At 30.8% G+C, this 19,746-nt stretch overlaps 1 protein-coding gene across 1 annotated transcript; it reads right to left on the bottom strand.

Moving 5' to 3' along the window:
- Nucleotides 1–4,617: 4,617 nt before the first annotated feature.
- Nucleotides 4,618–19,230, bottom strand: LOC140438245 (uncharacterized). Its single transcript, XM_072527944.1, has 8 exons — nucleotides 18,811–19,230; nucleotides 18,629–18,754; nucleotides 18,050–18,180; nucleotides 16,719–16,819; nucleotides 16,336–16,485; nucleotides 12,941–13,172; nucleotides 5,054–5,246; nucleotides 4,618–4,705 (listed from the first exon to the last, which is right to left on the bottom strand). The coding sequence occupies exons 1-8, from the start codon at nucleotides 19,045–19,047 to the stop codon at nucleotides 4,655–4,657; spliced, it is 1,221 nt and encodes a 406-aa protein (XP_072384045.1). The 5' UTR covers nucleotides 19,048–19,230; the 3' UTR covers nucleotides 4,618–4,654.
- Nucleotides 19,231–19,746: the final 516 nt, after the last annotated feature.

The raw sequence follows: 19,746 nt of genomic DNA, 5'->3' as shown, positions 1-19,746 counted from the left end.
GGCATATTTCGCCTACTGGTGCAAACAATGAAAAAATAGTCAAAGAATTTAGTAAAATAGATTATATTACATTAGATCAGTATTTTATCGAAGTAATTTGGCCGGATTTAGATGATTATTTGTGTAATGATACTTGGAATAAATATAAAGAAATTATATATAAAGGAATAGTTACACGTTCTTCAAGGTACATCCTTAGGACTAATACCAGAAGCCCTACGATCCGATAATCGACTGATCGCAATGGGCAATGAGAAGAAAAAAAAACGTTTTATGGAAAAGGGTAAGGAAAAATCAATCTGAGGAAAACACGTGTTTATAGACAATTTTCGAATATACTGACAAAAGAGTTAAGATTTTCGAGAAGTATCTATGAAAACAGAAAGAGTTAGTTCCGGAGGTCCTAAAGGTTTTTACTAATACATAAGATCACAATTCTGTACAAAAATTGTTATACCGTTATTAGAAAAATCTAGCGGTGAAATATGTTTCAAAGAAGAGGTTTGTGAATTATTTACCGAAACATTTTCCAGTGCATTTACAGTTGATACGGAGGCTACACTTTCATATTTGCCTCCTACTGGCAGAATAATAGAAAGTTTATCAATTATTGACATCTCTACAGAATTGGTTAAAAACCTATTGGGATCTTTAATGACTATTGGATCGGAAAATATTTCCCCATAATTATATCAGAATAGCACCTCCATAGAAAACTAGAAGATGATATGGATGATACTCAGTTTGGGTTCCGCAAGGGACTGGGAACGAGAGAGGCATTGTTTGCTTTTAATGTCCTCTCTCAAAGATGCTTAGATATAAACCTAGATATTTATTCCTGTTTCATCGACTTCGAGAAGGCATTCGACAGGGTTCGACATGAAAAACTAATAGAAGTACTGAGAAACAAAGATATAGACAGACGAGACTTACGAATCATTATCAATCTGTATTGGAATCAAAAGGCCAATATAAAGATAGAAGAACAAAAGTCCGAAAATATAGATATAAAGAGAGGAGTAAGACAGGGCTGTGTTCTGTCACCATTACTGTTTAACGTGTACAGTGAAGCCATATTCCAGGAAGCGAAAGCGGATCTGGGTGATGGAATATCTGTAAACGGAAGAATAGTAAATTACATAAGATTCGCTGATGACACCGTTATAATGGCAGACACCCTGGAATCGCTACAAGAGTTGGTAAATAGAATTAACGATTATTGCATTAGATACGGACTAAAAATAAATAAGAAAAACTAAATTTATGATTGTCTCAAAAACGCAACATGGAAATGAAAGATTAATGATAGAGCAAACCCAAATAGAAAAAGTAGAGACATACAAATATCTGGGAACCTGGGTTGATGACAAAAATGACCAAAGCAGAGAAATCAAAGTCCGAATTGAAACTGCAAGGCAAGCATTTGTGAAAATGAAGACAATGCTTACCAACAGAGACCTTCAGTTGCATCTCAGATTGAGGGCTCTAAGATGTTACATATTTTCTATCTTACTATACGGAATGGAAGCTTGGACATTGAAGAAACAACACATAAGAAAAATAGAAGCGTTCGAAATGTGGTGTTACAGAAGAATATTAAAAATTCAGTGGGTTCAAAGGATTACCAATGCTGAGGTACTACGACGTCTAAATATGGAGTTAGAAATTATGAACAGCATAAAAAGAAGAAAACTAGAGTATTTGGGTCACATAACCAGAGGAAAAAAATAAAAGCTGATGAGAATTATCATGCAAGGAAGGATCCAAGGAAGATGAAGCATAGGAAGAAGACGCATCTCCTGGCTGAAGAACCTTAGAGAATGGTTTAACTGTAGTTCACTACAACTTTTCAGAGCAGCAGCCAACAAAGTGACCATAGCCGTTATGATATCCAACCTCCGATATTAGATGTAACTTTAAGAAGAAGAAGCACCTCCAGCCATTCTTGACTGACTAAATCCATGATCTCATCAGCACCCTTACACTCATCCCAACTCTTTCGAATTTCGTTCGCCCCATTCTCATTTATCTGCAGATCATCAGACACTGTAGCCTGCACATCTGCATTCTTTTTATTACATCCGACAAGACATCCCCGTCGAAGCCACACACTTCCTTGGTTTCTCTTCTTCACTATGCCTCTGTCTGCTGGCCAAAAAGAGGAGCTTCCCGGCACGGGATATCTCCCTCCCAGACTTGATTTTGGTGTTGACGTTGACTTTCCTCAACCTCAACACCTCTTACAACTCTGCTTTTAACCGGGATATCTCCCTCCTAGGGGGATGCTCCATCCCGAACTATTGCCCGCGTCGTCTAAATTGACTGGATCCGGAGAACTTTAGGACCCAGAACTCGGCCTAATCTGTCCTTTCACCCTCTCCACTCTGACCCTTACCATGCCAACGGTAGTTTTGCAGGTCTCTCCCACACCACCTCCGCCGCACTCTCTCACCAAGGTTACCATATAACGAGAAGATGCCATTCTCCCCGAGGGCTGCGTTCGAGACCATCTTCCGCTAGGCCATTCATCCCATAGGCACGGGTCGCATAACACCTGAAGATTGCGGATTTTTTCATGAGGTTTACTCCTCCCAGCGGTAGTCGCATGCATGCATGCCGGTAAGACCATGGGTGCAACTAGATAACCGACACAACCGCTTCTCCCATGATGGTATATGGCAGAGCAGCTGGAATTGGCTGCTCTCGCCTGAGGTAGATGACCGTAGGTGGGGGCAGGGCGTACCAACTCCGGTCCCCAACCACACTTAGTTTCCTTAGAAGTCCTAAGCTTGTCCCGTCGCGTCAGCTTCACAAAAGTTAGCAACCGCGACCGAACAAGAGAATGACAGCCTCTCCGTTTAGTCGGCTTTTATGACAAGCAGGAGGAACACCGTGGGGATATTCTACTTAAGACGCCCGTACTCCAGACCGGGATTGTCCAGATAGCTTAACGGCTTCAATAGCATCTTTACTGACCAAATCTTTGCAAACAAATTCAATTCCAACTTCATGGAAATCTGGTACAGTAACACCGACATATAAAAATGGAATTAAACTCTTTTCGACTAATTATCGATCTGTAACAGTTCCACCAACATCAGTTAAAATAATGGAAAAATTAATAGCTAATAAATTAGAATCCTTTTGGTTACAGCACAATGTTATTCCAGTCTCTCAACACGAATTTCTGCCGGATCGTTCTGTAAGTAGCAACCTCTTTCTCGCTCTTAATGCATGGACTTTATTATTGGACTGATATGAGCCGATTGATATTATTTATATAGTTTTTTCCCGGGTATTTGATTAAGTACCTATAAAAAAATTAATTAATACTGAAGCTAGAAAATTACGGCGTACGTGGTGTTATTGTGGTTATAAAACTTCCTCCCTGAAAGAACTTTTTAGGTCAAAGTGAAAAATGACTACAGTGTTCCACTTGCAGTAGCCAGTGCTGTCCCTCAGGGATCAATATTAGGGCATATTCTGTTTCTGCTATACGTATGTACATTAATTAATTTAATGTGTGGATACCAGTCAAAATCGGTTTCATATGCCGACGATTTAAAGTTATATTACTGTGCAGATACCGCTAATAGTTAAGTGACCTTAACTATCTAACATATTAACATACGAAATGGGTAACTCCAATTAAGTGTTGTATCGTTCAATGTGGATATAATAATCCATATATAACGTATTTCTTGGATGGAGTCTCTGAAATCGGCACAGGAAGTTAATGATCTTGATGTTAAGGTCAAACAAACATTAAGTTGGTCTACTCAAATTACAAAATTAGTTAGCAAAGCGAACTTTGCTTTATACTTTACATCAAAAGCTTTTCATAGAATGCCTCCAGACTTGCTCTTGAAACTCTACAAAGGTTATGTTAGACCTCTCCTAGAATTTGCAATGTCAGTTTGGTCACCTCATTTGCAAAGGGACATTAATTTCTTCGGAATACAGGGAAGAGCTACTAAGCTACCTTTTAATTATGGAAGATTAAACTATAAAACCCGACTAAGCTTTTTAATATCAGCGAAGATGCTAGACTAAGAGGTCATAACTATGAATTGAAAAACGAGTCTTTTAAAACTACTGTAAGGCAAAACTTTGTGGTTAACCTAGTTTTTGACAAATGGAACAGTAGAAGTGATGACATAGTACCACTAGTTAAAATAGTTTCAAAAACAAGTTTTATGGATATTACTGTTTGTAATTTTTTTTATTAAAACTGTTATAAATGTAAGGATATATTTAATATGTTTTCTCTTCGTTAAATAAATTTTGTAATCTTTGTATTTTTTGTAATTTGTTATTATTGTCAGACCTTTTTCTAAGAACTAATTATTTTGGATATTATTTTTATTCTTACTTTGTTAGAAAATTTGTTTTATATTACATTATTTGTTTAGTACCTTTATATTTTGTACTATGGGCTACATAAGCTCAGCTTTGGCTCGATAACATTACATAATAATAATAATAATTTATGATTTACCATATCTTATAATATCTTATAATTCTTATAAATAAGTTGAGTTTATTTCAGCGTGTTATTTTGAGATTTTCGTATGCCTCTGATAGATCTTCTCTGGAAATTTCGAATTAAAAGCACAATAAAAAACTAAAACTTTTATTTTTTAGGTAAAAAAACTTATTCTATCGGTATTTCTAAATCATTAAAGTCTTTCCTAAGTAGTAGTAGCTAAAAACGAAAAAAATAATTAGTAACTGTTAAAGACTACAATGTAAAAATGATGTATTATCCATACAATGCTAAAAATTAAGTATTGTCCTCAACAAATTATTAAAAAATAAATAATTTCTGAATTAGACTAGTATATATAATTTAGCTATGAAAAATTAGCTTTCAAGCATATGTAATTTTTATGAATATTATTGCCAAATAATATTTATGCATTAAATTTTATTTTTCTGATACCAAATTTTATAAGAAATCCACAAATTTTTAAACAAGCTTTGATAAAGAGATTTGAAACGGGTTTTTATAACATTGTATGGATATAATATCCAGTCCTCAATTACTATTCACCTGTGCTTTTTTTATCCTTTGGCATTTAACCACATCCAAAGTCTCTAACAATGGCAAACTGAGGACTGCTTCTCGACAGCTCTTCACAGTTATACTAGTACCTCTTAACTCTAAAGTTTTTAACTGAGTGAACATCCGTATGGCAGGTATGAAGTTTGAATCATTTATTTCTTTCCAATTGTGGATACACAATCTAAAACAAATATATTCATATTTTAGACACACATAAAATGAAGTCAATCTAAATCATTAAAACTATTGCTACTATAGTTTTTCCCAGAGCCTTCTTTCAGTTGTGACATATTCTTGATTTTTAGGTATGTCTATAGATACTGCATTCAATTTGAAAGAATTGCCAGGATTTTATTTGAGTTAAATAGATCTTTATTTAACCCTGTATTGCCTCTTGTAACTCTTAAGTTATATATTGAATAAGAGTCATAAAATACTTTCTAAACCTGATATTTCCGTAAACGTCCGTTGTTTCTGTAAGGTTACAGACAGCTGTCTACCACAGAACATTCCAATCATACACAAGGTTATATTTTATGCATAGGTTCTAGCAGTTGTCGTCTGATGTCGTTAGTACTGTTGCAGCGTTGTAATAGGTGACTTTGATCACAATTTCTAGTACTTTCTATACTAGCTGACGAAATAAAAAAAAAAAAAAACTAAAAATAAGTACATTCTGACTCTTAATGTAGCAAATATACGCTCTGATAATAAAATATTAGGTATTTTGTGAGTAAAAAAAGGTTGTAACCAATTGTTGGACCATTGTAACTTTAAAGTTACAATGGTCCATAATGTATAAAATATTTTTTTTGCAGGTGGTAACAGAAATGGAACCTATTTGTGTAAAATCATTTTATGGCAAGAAAGAACTAAATAATGTTCAAATTAGAGACATTGGTGGATATGAATCTGAAGATTCCATTCTAGAATCCGACAGTGACGATGATGAAGCGGTACATATTTCAGAAAATGTTTCTTTGGAAGAAGTGAACGTGGGAGATATGGAAGACAATAATGAGAACCAGGAAGATGATAATGAAAAAGAGGATGACAATGATGACGAAAAGGACGTGCCGAATCATCAGAATATCACATGGAAACGAATTACTAGTCGTTCTGCACAGATAATTCCACCTTGGAAAGGTAGTTTACTGCCAGGACCTGAAAAACCGTATAGTCAATCAAACAAATCTGTATTCTACCCAAAAAGAACGAAATAGAACAGTATTTCGGTGTATGTTTGTTCATTTCGGTGTACGGTTTACCCTCAACTAGAATTTACTAGAAAGCGTCTACTCGAATTTCAATTGTTGCAGAAACTATGAGTCGGAATCGCTGGGAACAAATAAAAAACAATATTCACTTCAATGACAATAGTCAGATAATTCCCGGAGATAAGTTATACAAAATCAAACCGCTTTTAGAAGCAGTTATAGCAAATTTTCGGAAAATTCCAATAGCAGAAAAACTATCAGTGGATGAACAAGTTATTCCTTTCAAAGGAAAACAGTCTAAAAATGTATATAAAAAACAAACCAAAAAAGTGGGAATTTAAAGCGTTTCTCCTGTGCGATACCAACGTATATAATTTTGAACTGTACAGGGGTAAAGCAGAGCATCCAGAATATTTACCAAATGTTGGAGTCAGCGGAAATGTGGTTCTTCGATTGGCCACAATAATTCCAAGAAATGCTTATCATAAGATATATTTTGATGACTGGTTTACAAGTATGCAATTTCAAATTGAACTTGACAAGTTGGGCATTGCCTCTGTAGCTACGGTGCGTCCTAACAGATTGAAAGGATGTAATTTTTCTACCGACAAAGATATGAAAAAGAAAGGAAGGGGGAGTTTGGAAGAACTTGTCTACAAGACAGAAGGAATAACCCTTAGAGCAATCAAATTGTGCGACAACAAGCCGGTGCATTTACTGAGTTTATTTGTAGGCACGTATCTTACAAGTCAACTTCAAAGATAGGACAAAGGAATGAAACCATTCTTATGGAATGTCCTAACATTGTAAAGTTTTACAGTAAATGTATGGGCGAAGTGGACTTGATGGACTCGTTGATGGATTTATAGAACTAGGATTCGTTCTAAAAAAGTGGTACCTCCGTATTGTGTTCCATATATTTGACTTATCATTTGTGAATGCTTGGTTACTTTATAGAAGAGACACCCAGTTACTTGGTACAAGAAAAAACAATAAACTAAGTGTTTTAGATTTCAAAGCATTTATTGCCGCTTGTCTTTGTCAAGATTGTAAAGAAAGGTTCAAGATGTGGGGAAGGCTCAGTCTATCTATAATAGAACAAGATATAGAGCTGAAAAGAAAAGAGGACCTATCGCTTCTCTACCGAAGAAAAACGTACGGAAAGACGAAATAGGCCAAAATTATCAGAAAAATTAGCTTTTTTTCCCATTGTAACTTGAGAGTTACAAACCCTATTACAACAAAAGAAATGAAGAATTCAAAAAAAATCTTCAAAAATGTTTGAATTTGATCCTATCCTGGAAGTATATAACAGTAGAAATTTTTTTTGCAGTTAAAAAAATTGTACATACATACAATATTGATAAAAAAGTCCACTATAAATTTTTGATATTATTGAGCAATGCTTTAAGATTATTGAGAGTACCTAGTTCATTTTTTTATAGATGCAGGTAATTAATTAAACTTAAGGAAGCTTTTAAAAAAGAGTGAATTCATCATATTTTTATACATAATGTACTTCTAGGTATAAATATATATGTCATCTAAACCTCTGGTGTTTTATGAATGAATATTTTTGTTGAAAGAAATGAATTCTTGAAAATATTTAGATGATAAGCCATTTACTGTTTTGAAGACCAAAATCATGGTAAAATAAAACATTCTATTTTCAACAGAGAACCAATTTAAAGAATTTAACATCGTCCCAATTGGGGATGACGATTTGTTTTAAGAATTATTCTCATTCCCCAATTTTGTAATTTTTGCAACATGTTAAGTTTGTTAAGATTAAATAAAAATAAAATTGATGAGCAATAGTCAAAATGAGGTTGAATAATTCTGTTATATATCGTAATTTTGGTCTACATTGACAAATTTTAACATGTTCTGCTCAGAAATTGTAGTTTTTTTGATATTTTTTTAAGGATGTACTCAAAGTGACTATCAAAATTATCAATTTTTTCATTATTATTCAATATTTAAATTTTTGCTCTCAGTATCAAACAAACTATATTTATGTTTGGTAGTGAAAAACATTGCATTTGTTTTTTTCACATTAAACTTTAGTTGGCAAAAAGACTAATCAATTTACAGATTACAAAAATATCGTTATCGTTAATGTACAGAATAAATGAGGCTATAAGAGCAAAAGTGGTTTAACCCCAAATATTATATAATGGATTGCATGAACCAAGAATATATGCGTTTTTTTGAAATTTTATAAAATAAAAATATGTTGTCAAAAGGTTTTCAAATGTGTAAAAAATTATGGTATTAATGTGGATTAGACCTAGAGTACATTACAATTAAACAATATCAATGTTGAAAATAAACTTTAATAAAACACAAAGTAACAAAAATACCTAATCTTCCTCGTGAACTCTTCTTCTGGATGTATAGCGGATCTTATTGTTCTGGTGCTTGCGTAAAATCCATAATATATTGGAGTTATAAATGAAAGGAATTCCAAAAGATCTTTTTTTTGCTTCGGTTATTGGACGTCCACCGGGATAAAAATGATCTAGCTGAAGTATTTTCCTATTTGTCCTCGTTTTGATATCTAGTGAGTAAAAATATTTTCCTATTTGTGATAAATTTTGAATATACCGCCTTATATAAATAGAAGTTGGTAGGTTGCCTTGCTGTTTATGTCACTTTGACCTCAAGGCCACCTATTTTCACGTGTTTTCGTGGGTGTTAAACTTGTAAATTCATTTATCGGCGAGTCTCAGTAAGCTAAAGACTGGTAACTTCATTTTATCTTATTACTATTATTCTTAATAACTTATAATGTTACCTAAAGTTAAAATTAAAAGCTAATTTATTAAATAAAATTGTTGGAAGTGCATTCGTATGATCTTTTTGGTTCTTTACACTTTAAAATTAACCTTAATGTTTTTTACTTAAGTTTTTATAATAACTTTTTAATACATGTATTTTTATCACATGTTCTTTTGCTGTGCTAATTTTGTTAAATTGCAAACTATACCTAGTTTCAATTAATTATTTTATACAAAGTTAACTCTGAATGTCCAGTTTCGTAAGTTTTTTCATATTTTTAACATCATTGACTGCTACATGTCTTTGTAAGGTAACACACTTTTGTTGTAATTTCTCCTTGGATGTTTTTTGGTTTCATATTGTTCTTTTTAGATGAACTGATGATGCTTTCTGAGCAGAAAGCGAAACGTCTTCAATAAATAGATGAAGTAGCCACCTTCTTTGTCTTTTATTTCTCCACTTTGACCGAAAAACCCACCACTCTTCGAGTGTACCTTAGTTTATTTTGGATTGACGGTCGTACTCCTTTTCTCGATGTTTTAATATTATATATATATATATATATATATATATATATATATATATATATATATATATATATATATATATATATATATATATATATATATATATATATATATATATAATATAATATTTACTAATATTATTATTTATGTGATATGTTTTGTATTATTTATTAAATGTTCATAATTATTTTAGTCTTTTTTATTTCAAAACAATAATCTCAATAGATCACTGTATGACCGAGAACTGTCAATTTTGACGTTTGTGTCATGTCTAATTGGCAAATATTTTACGTGTTTGGTTCATGCGCTGGTGTATGTGAGTTCGAATCCCAATATGAATTCCCTTTTTTATTTTTGAAATATTTAAAAACCCCACGTTATTTTTATTAAATATGTGTAATATACGCAAAAATGCTAAATTTTAAAATAAAATGAAAATTTACAACATAATCTGAGTTTTTGGTCTTATTTCGTTTTTGATTGTACTTCTATACGCGCGTTCGACGTTGGTAATTTGTGTGTATTCGTATATATTGAGTGAATCGGCAAAATCATTACATATATGTAAATATAGGTAAGAGAGAGACAGAAGATATATTTTCTCTCTCTTTCTCTCTCGAGAATAAAAATGTTCCTTTTGTAAACATATTTAATATTTTTTATTAATATTATTATCATGGTAAATTAAACATATGCGTAAGTTATGTATATTGTCATTTTAAATACTTATGAATATTGCATTTTAATTTGTATTGTATTATAATATTGAATTATGTGGCAGTGTATTGTATTGTATTTTTATATTATGTAATAACAAAATTATCAATGAGTTTTACTGCAGAGAATGTGTAAAAAAATCTTTTTGCATTCAACTCCTTTTATACATATATGAAAATAAAAATATATATTTTCATTAAAATATTGATTCAATCCTTCATTTACTTACTATAGTCCTATTACAGGTCAAATGTTTATATACAGCAAACGATGCACCATATATCTGTATAACTAATTCTTTTTCTCTTTCTGCTCTCTCTTACCTATAGCAGTACATATGTAATGATTGTGCAGATTGACTCCCATATAAATTTGTAACGACGAACGCGTGTATAGAAGTATAACTTCTACCGGCAGTCCCACTGGACTGCCACACCCGTTTTTGTTATATGTTTCAATAATTGTTTATAAAGAGTAATTTCTAATAGTTTTTTTCTGTAGGAGATAAATTATTGATTGGTCGACATTCTTCAGCTTTGATAGTATTGGGTATTTTTTTGTATAGGGGTGAAAGTACTTATTTTTAATACATTAGGAATTCTACCCGGAGTAAGAGACGTATTAATTAAATTCAGCATAATGTGTCCAATGGTTTAAAATATTTCCTTTACTATTATTCAATTTAATGTTTCGTGCAATGAGAATTTATTAGCTAAATTGCCAACAATTTTTCGCAAAATTTGAATGTAGATTATTATTTACACTAGACTGCTAGCTATTTCTATGTTGTTTGTTAATCGTTTTGGACCTGCAGCAGTTTCAAAGATTACAGAGTTCGGCATCTCTCGGCTATTATCATTGATTTTTTTTTTCAGTTTTCCTCACTTGTTTTGGATTGTTTCTATAGCTATCAATTTTGTTAAAATAGAACCGCTCTTTTTTTAGCTTTAACATATTTACTACCTCATTTATATCTCTCTCAAAAACCTGCGATTTATGTTGTTTTTCAATGACGTCAATAAATTTTTTAAAATTTTTATAAACTCTGTCACGCTGTTTAATTTGTACCTACCTCATAATCAAACCAAGGTAATTTTGATTGAAACTGACATGTTACAATTGGTGTTATGCCATTGCTTACGTTTTCACAATTTTGCAAAATTTCCTGGTAAATGATATTAATATCAACAGAATCTAAATTAAAGTTACACATAATAAGACTAGTTTTGATTTTATTTAAGTTATCATTACATAAATTACATAGGCTATAACTATTATTATTGGTGATATTTACTGAAATAACAGAATGATCAGTTATTTTTGGACAATCGTGAACACAATCACTTATATTATTTTGATTGGAAAGCACATAATCTACCAAAGTTTTGCTAGTATCAATAATATCGGTAGGATTACTAATATACTGTTTTATTCCATAAGCAGAAAACAATTTTTTTATTTTTTCCTCATAGAAATTACGAGCAACAACTCTATATTAAACTAACACAACGAACATTTGCAGTAAATGAACATCACATATTTCTTCCAAATCTTCAATGAATTAAGCATCAGATTTGGATCGTGAATGGTATAAATACCCCACCAAGTAAAGCATGGATTTAAAATCAACTTTTATTACTTTGCTCCGATAATTATCACGCAATTGAAATGTTTTAATATTTGAAAAATCATAATGTTTGTTGATATATAGCATGACATCTCCAGTGTATCTACTCATTGAGTCACAGCGAATATGGCAATAATTTTCAAGTTTCACTTCAATATCTGATGCCGTCCTTGTTTCGCTCAATAAAATTATTTTGGGGTTATAGCAAGTTATAAATTCTTGGACTTGATCTCTATTTTTAACTATGCTTTGGGTGTTGAGATAAATTATATCTGAGTTAAAAGGTATATTGGGGTTTATAAAGTGTTTTTTTTTGGATGGATTTTGAAACGATAGTTGATTATTATTTATGCATCAACAGTTTTGGTAGTATCACCGTTATCAATTAAAGACTGTAGTTTATTTTAATCAGTTTAAAATATTCCAGTTGAGCCTTCGTTTGATCGCCAAATATTCTGATGATTGGAATAGCAATTAATTGTTTATTCTTCAGAACAAATTTGGCATCTTCTTTTGAGTTAAGAATAACTTTGAGCCAAGAGTCAAGAATAATTTTAACTTAAAATAATGAAAGAAGAAGTAAGACTGTAGGAAAACGTAAATAACTCGAGGACTTGTTAAAAAAAAAAACAGATGTAGAAATCCATTTTTCCAGAATACAACTAGCATGCGTAAATCCTGACATGGACTTTGACATTAGGAGTCTAGAGAGCATTGAGATATTGTTCACCCATAGAACGGCAGTTTCTAATTCAAATATTCGCGATTGGTTAGGGGCTGACATATTCTAAATGCAAATCAATAAAATATCTTTACATAAATATGTTTTCTGAATATACAAATATATCCGGTTGAAGCAATATGTTGGTTTTCTTCCAGAAATAATCACAGACATATATTTTTTTTTCGCTAACTACTACGTGTATTATAAGGAAGACAGGCACTGAAAAAGTCTGGGAGAAGAACTTTAAAAGATTATTGAAAAACAAATAAAATAGGTACTCACTTTTCCAGATATGTGCAACCAGCTGCCAACAGCTCCAAAGAATCCTCAGGATTGCAATCAAAGCCGGCACTGGACATCAATTCGAGTTTTCTTAAATTAGTCAGTCTTGCTAGCGTCCTCAGGCTCTTTGCCTTCAACGTCTTTCTCTCGCTCAAATGGATCTCTTTGAGACCCAGATTTTCCATTGACATCATCTCACATACCTCGTTAGGATTGACATTCACGTTATTTGCTAAAAATAGAATAACATGGATTTCTTATCAATTTTAAAGTCATTTACAGTGTTAAATGATCATGGATTCAAGTAGTAATTGATATATTCAGGTAAAATAATCATTTCAATAAATCTAATATTATTTTTTGTTAAAATATTAGCCAAAGATTATAATAACTTATATTTCCACAAAAATAACCTCTGTTCACTTGACCTTTTGTAACAAAAACAACTGGGGAGGGATGTAACAAAACAAATAAATTCAAGCTGGCTAGCTGAATGTGCCGGAGAGTGACTACTTAACACTCAAAAGAGGATTCGGCAAATTTGCATGCCCTACAGAGACCGTAGAATAAAAAAATGAATGACAAGGTAATAAACAATCTATAGGTATATAACTAAGGTAAATAAAAATGATTATAGAAGTTGCTCCAAAATGTGAGTGGGCGCCAGGAAAGTATTAACATAAACTTTCCAAGGTATCTTGTAAAGCTATTTGCTGAAATACAAAAAAAAAGGATACAGGTATGAATTGAAATATTTAGTTTTCACCAAAAATTTAATCCCTATCCAATATATACAATCTAAATTTACCCTAAAATACCCACCACCAATTATGTACAGTCAACTTAGTTAATTATCTACAAAAAAATAAATGCCCTAGTTGTACGCAACTGATCCTTGATGATCTAAATTTACCAATAATAAGATATAGAAAAAATTGTAATGATTGACCTAAAAAGGTAATTTACTTGCCTCAGAGATGCAACTCTGTACTTTGGCTTTCAATCGAAGGTTGTAAATAAAGTAATGAGGACAATATCCTGAAGGGATAAATGTCCAAAGGTTTGAAAATATAATAATAATAAAATCTTAATAAATAACTCTCTGATTAGATGTGTACACATAAAATCGCACAAACTGAGTTAAATGGGAGGATTTAAAACCTCGACCTGGACGTGACAATTTTACTGCTTATATATATTATAATTATTTAGAAAAAATGACGGGTCTTTATTATTAAATGAAACAGTATGATTTAAGATTGGAAACAAAATATTATAAACAAAATTAATAACAATTAATGAATAAAAAAAAATATAAATAAAAAAATGAACAATGTTCCACCCTCTAAATAAGGGAGGTCTTTCGGGCTGGTATCCTGAAGTGGTCCGAGAGTAGTCTGAGAGAGCTCTGGACCTCTGATGGAACAGACGGGCAAATGGGCAAATTCAAAAACGCAAATTCTTTTTCTCCTTGTAAAAAAAATCCCCAAAAATAAATGAGAAAAAAAAATAATCCTCGATCCTGGATTTAACTTCTTGGGGTAGGCTAAAAAGAACAGTTGTGTTACAATTCCTCCTTACGCTTAATAAAAAGAAGGGAAAAATACAAGGTTTATTAACAAAAGAAATAACTTGAAAAATATTACAAAAAGTTGCTGGGAAGCTTGTATCAAAGAAAAAAGCTGTAATGATTTTGTAGATAATGTGACCTTCGCATGGTCTGACAATATTTTGATGTAAAATAAATTGATCAAATAGATAATTTTTAACGAAAACTTGCTACGGAAATATTTTTGAATGTAAAAGAACGATATGAGGCAGAATATTTTTACAGGTCTTAATAGATAATAGATAGTTTTAAAAATGGATACCTAATTATATGTTTTTAAGGCCGGGAAGTAAAATAGAAAATTGATATGATTTTATAACATTACTATATCTAAATCCAGAATGTTTCTTAATGAAATAATGTGATAAATGACAGATAGATATATCACTAACGAAGGGAAAAATGACGATATTATAGAAGTTAAAATGGCTGATGGTTTTTACACTGTTATTTATAATTGAATCAACTTACCGACTAGAAGTGGCTTATAAATCAACGGGTATACACTACGAAACAACTAAAACTGTATATATATATTCTTCCTTCCCAACAAAATTAATATTCTTTAAAACAAATTTAGCCTTCTTCTGTCGCCTACCCCTTTTTTTTTGTTAAACGATGTTGTCTACCAAAAGGTTAAAACCAGAATGAGCTCTAATTGCTAGCCGGATGATCATGTTGCCCTACATCATCGTAGATGTCGCTGTTTAAGCCAACTTAGAAATTCAAAATTCAGAAAAGCATTAAGAGGATTGGGATTTTAAAATTGTATTTAAAAATGTTTACGGATTATTAAAGTAACGGACTCGTTACAGTTTCACTTCTGTTTCAAGCTTTCCGTAGATAGATAATGTGGTGCCTAGATATTCAAACTTCACTTGTTCTATTATCTGACATTCCAGTTCCAATTTACATCTTAATAAATTTGCTGTTATAACAATGCATTTTTGGGGAAATCAACATGTTAAATTTTCTGGCGGTTATATTAAATTGGTGCAGCATATGTTACATTATGTACATTATCTTTACTTTGAGAGAACAGTATTGCGTCGTCTGCATAGTAGATTATTTTAAGTTGTTTTTAGGGGGGGTCCGTGGAGTGTGTGACCCATCCATATCCATTTTCGTCACCTTACATTTTCACTATTACTAGATGTTTATCTAAACAATAGTTGATTGTTATATAAAAATCTCACATTTTTGCAACTTACACTCATCTCAAAATTTAAAAGATTTTTGGTTATCAATTGCTGATACCATTTTGTTTAAAAATGAAGTGAAGTGAATGAGAAGTGAAGATCTTTAAGTAAATCATTCCAACTTGGCCAAACAAAATCAAATCCATATTTAAACCATCACCAGTGGATTATGTAAAATTTGATGAACTTCCACACTTTACTTTGGCAATGCTGAAACCTTATTTTAGTAATTTTATTATCCTAAATACTATTTCAAATAAAATTTAGTACTACTTTGAATTTTATTTCTTTTTGATAATAAAAATCAACTCATATTTTAGTGTTTAAATTGGCATACATTTTTACTTTCTTTGACAATGTGTATCAAAATACACATCTTGATATCAAAGTATTCTTTAGATACATAAAAATTAAAGCACAGAATTATTTTACTAGTTATATAGTTATTTTTAATAATGCAGAAAACATTTTTTTATTTAAAGTTTTTTCCTTGCCAAATTAAGGGTTACAAGTAGTAAAATCTAGTGAAGAAAATTGTAAAAAGAATAGAAAACAAGCATTAACTAAAACAACTGTTAAATACTTACATAAATGAAGATATACTAAGTCTACATTATTTTTTATTACTTCTTTCACAATCTTTACAGGAAAATGACATGAAGCAAAATGTATGCTCCTCAGTGTACATAGAGACAACAGTGAGCTAAAAGTACTTTTACATTTGTAAAGGATTATCTCTGAAACATAAAAAAATTACATTAATCTTAGCCATTATATATATATATATATATATATATATATATATATATATATATATATATATATATATATATATATATATATATAATATATATTTACATATATATATATATATATATATATATATATATATATATATATATATATATATATATATATATATATTTATTATTTTTCTCTGTTTCTAATAGCAACTACAACAGTAACTTACTTTCCAAATTTATACATTCTGCTATGTTCAATAATACTTCTTCATTCCTGCAATTTTCTATTTTCAAAGTTACAATACTGTCACCACAATTCCTCAATACCCTAAAAACATGAAGAAATTGTTAGTTATTTAATAGTTTTTTGTTTTATTATACACCAATATTTGATAACAATTAATGATTATATATGATGTTTATTAATTAACATTTTCACTACAGAACTTTATTTCAGAACAGTCCCCTGTGCAATACAATCTTTTTGATAGCATATTCAATATACAGATAACACCAAATGGTGCTTTCTGCACAGACTGAGAAAACAGCAAGATGCCATATAGTAGCTTCTGCAGTGAAAGTATTAATGAAAAAAAAAAAAAAATAAATAATAAATATACCTTACTGAATAATAACAAGCCATTAAAAAAACGTAATTAGAGCAAGCCTTGGAATGCTCTTTTCTTCTTTTCAATGTTTACTCACTACCATACAAGGAATTCATAATAAATGTAAATAAATACTACATAAAGTGACTTTAAAGAAAATAAAATGGTACAAAACATGTTTTAGCCCTTTTGGATATTTGTGTATCATATATAGGACAGTTATTTGTCTAAAAACTAAAAAAATATTGAATTGTTTCTCTTTGAATTGAACTGTTACTAATTGCTGTGTTCAATGCCATTTTTATTCAATTTTCTAAAACATTTTTGTTACAAATATAGGCCTAACCAATCTTTACATTGAAACCATAAATGTCATGTCATTCATCATGGTGACTACACTACTAAACTCGGTTCACTATTCCCAGTCCGAACTGTCTAGTGAATTTAGTAATTATTTTTTTGCGAAGGTAGTTACTTTTTGACAGACTAAAAGTGGCTGGAAATTACTATACAACCAAGCACACGTACTCATAGCCAATATTAATAGTAAACAAACTAAATAGTAAATAAAATAGAACTTTGCGAATTACTGACAATCAATATTTATTTATCTGCACCATATAATAAATAGTTATGTTAAATTATAACAACTAAATATATATTTTTTAAATATATACTGCCCAAAATTTGATGGGTTTAGTATACACTTCGACTATTTAGAATAATTCTTCTTTTTTTAAAGAAAGAAGTCTGTAATAGTAGGATACTTCAGCTATTAATACTGAGAAGTAGGACTTGTTGTGTTGTAGGTTTCCGACAATGAATCTGTCAAAATATGCCCCAGCTAAGCGAATGGAGTTTACCAACCTGTAGAAATTAGTGACTCCATGGCCTGCTTAAATTATGATTTTTTCTATGGCTCTATATAAACAGTAAAACAACAATCTTACTTGACAATGGAAGTATCAAACCATGTCGTATCCTCATCTTTGCTCTGCTCATTTTCATACAATATTTCTATGGTGTCTGGGTTTGTAACTTTTGAAATATAATATTCTATAGCTTGGGGAGACATCTCATACTAAAAACAAGAACAATTTGTTATTATAGATAATAAAGATAACAATAAACAAACAGACAATATACACTCACTAAATTTTGAATTACTATTCTATTTAAAAATTTTTGAACGGTAGAATAAATAAGAATTAAAAAACCAATAATACAAGATATTAACGAAAATTTAAGTTATTTGTTAATTTAAATGGAAACCTTGGTTAATCAATTACCACATATACTTTATACATAAGCTCTGATACCATTACAATATATTTCGCTAAAAACTCTACCTTTTAGTAAATACCTACATTTAAATTCAATGTTTTATATATCTTTCGATAAATTGTAGAATGTTGAGCACATTAAATGTAAACTTTGGTTAATTAATTACCACAGTATACTTTATACATCCGCTCTGATACCATTATAATATATTTATCTAAAAACTCTACCTTTTAGTAAATACCTACATTTAAATTTAATGTTTTATATAAAGAACTATCTTTCGATAAATTGTAGAATGTTGAGCACAGGATTGCACAATTTTGTATAGACCTCACATCCAAATATGAAAATATCCTTTGTAAAACCACTTTCTAAAACAAACAAACAGTTTAAGCAAAACATATCACCTCTTCTTCACTAAACTTACAGGTAAACTCGCTAAAGATGATTTATAACTATCTTTTCCAATACTATATTTAAATTTCTTCTTTGGAGGCACACCATTACTGGTCCCTGCACTTTCTAGATCCATTTTAGTTAAGTAAACTTTGGCTACTCTTTGTTCTTTCACCAAATTTTTGCGCTTTAACACTATGTTTAGTGATTTCCTTAGTTTGTTTAAGGGGATTCTAACATTATTGGCTCTTTCCAATACCACTGTCATGGATGTTTTCAGTTTCTGCGGACTCTTTAAATAACTTTTTTGTCAGCTATTGATGTAATTCAACGGTATTAGTTTCACAGTTAATTCAATGGACATTATTTGTTTGATGAATTTTATATACAAACTAGAAGCAAGCTTATTTTGATTTTTTAAAGGTTAACAACTGTTTGACAGATGGTGATGGTAGGTTAACTGTCAATGTAGACGCTAATAAATGTGAGTTGCATACATTCTGGTGGAATGCAAAAGTTTTTTATTATAAGTAGCTCTCTACATCTACAATATTAATGATTTTAAATAGAGAGTGAATATATTGAAATATACAATTTATAAACATTGCGGGATTAATTTATAAGACAGGTGCTTTCTTTTTTTTAAGATAATAGCCTCGAGAATAGGTGGCGCTACTTACTACACGGAACGTAGATGTGGCTAATTGTCAATTGGCTGGCGGTCGATAGAAAAATTCAAATTTAAAGTGTTCTGCGTAGAGATTCTAATGGAATATTAATTGTAGTGTAGTTCAAAATGAAAAAGTGCTTTATTTATGAAAGTGGTATATTTATATTTACTTTTTTTAATTATAATCTGTGTTCAATATATTTTAACAATTGCATTTGGGCATCTAAATTAATTAATTCTTGTTTGCTAAGCGGGCGGTTAATTTAAAGTAATAAAACAACTATCATTTTACAGATT

Source organism: Diabrotica undecimpunctata, chromosome 1, assembly GCF_040954645.1.
Source record: "Diabrotica undecimpunctata isolate CICGRU chromosome 1, icDiaUnde3, whole genome shotgun sequence".
Taxonomy (NCBI): Eukaryota; Metazoa; Arthropoda; class Insecta; order Coleoptera; family Chrysomelidae; genus Diabrotica; species Diabrotica undecimpunctata.
Note: the sequence above shows the minus strand (reverse complement) of the source record. Positions and strands in the feature narration are given on the sequence as shown.

Excerpts from the sequence above, each read along its gene's own strand:
- LOC140438245 (XM_072527944.1), bottom strand. The coding sequence starts at position 19,047 with ATGACAGTGGTATTGGAAAGAGCCAATAATGTTAGAATCCCCTTAAAC. Across the intron at positions 16,486-16,718 it reads AGAATGTATAAATTTGGAAA|AGATAATCCTTTACAAATGT; the intron begins GTAAGTTACTGT and ends TTTATGTTTCAG. Across the intron at positions 13,173-16,335 it reads CTTAGTATATCTTCATTTAT|CAAATAACGTGAATGTCAAT; the intron begins GTAAGTATTTAA and ends TTCTATTTTTAG.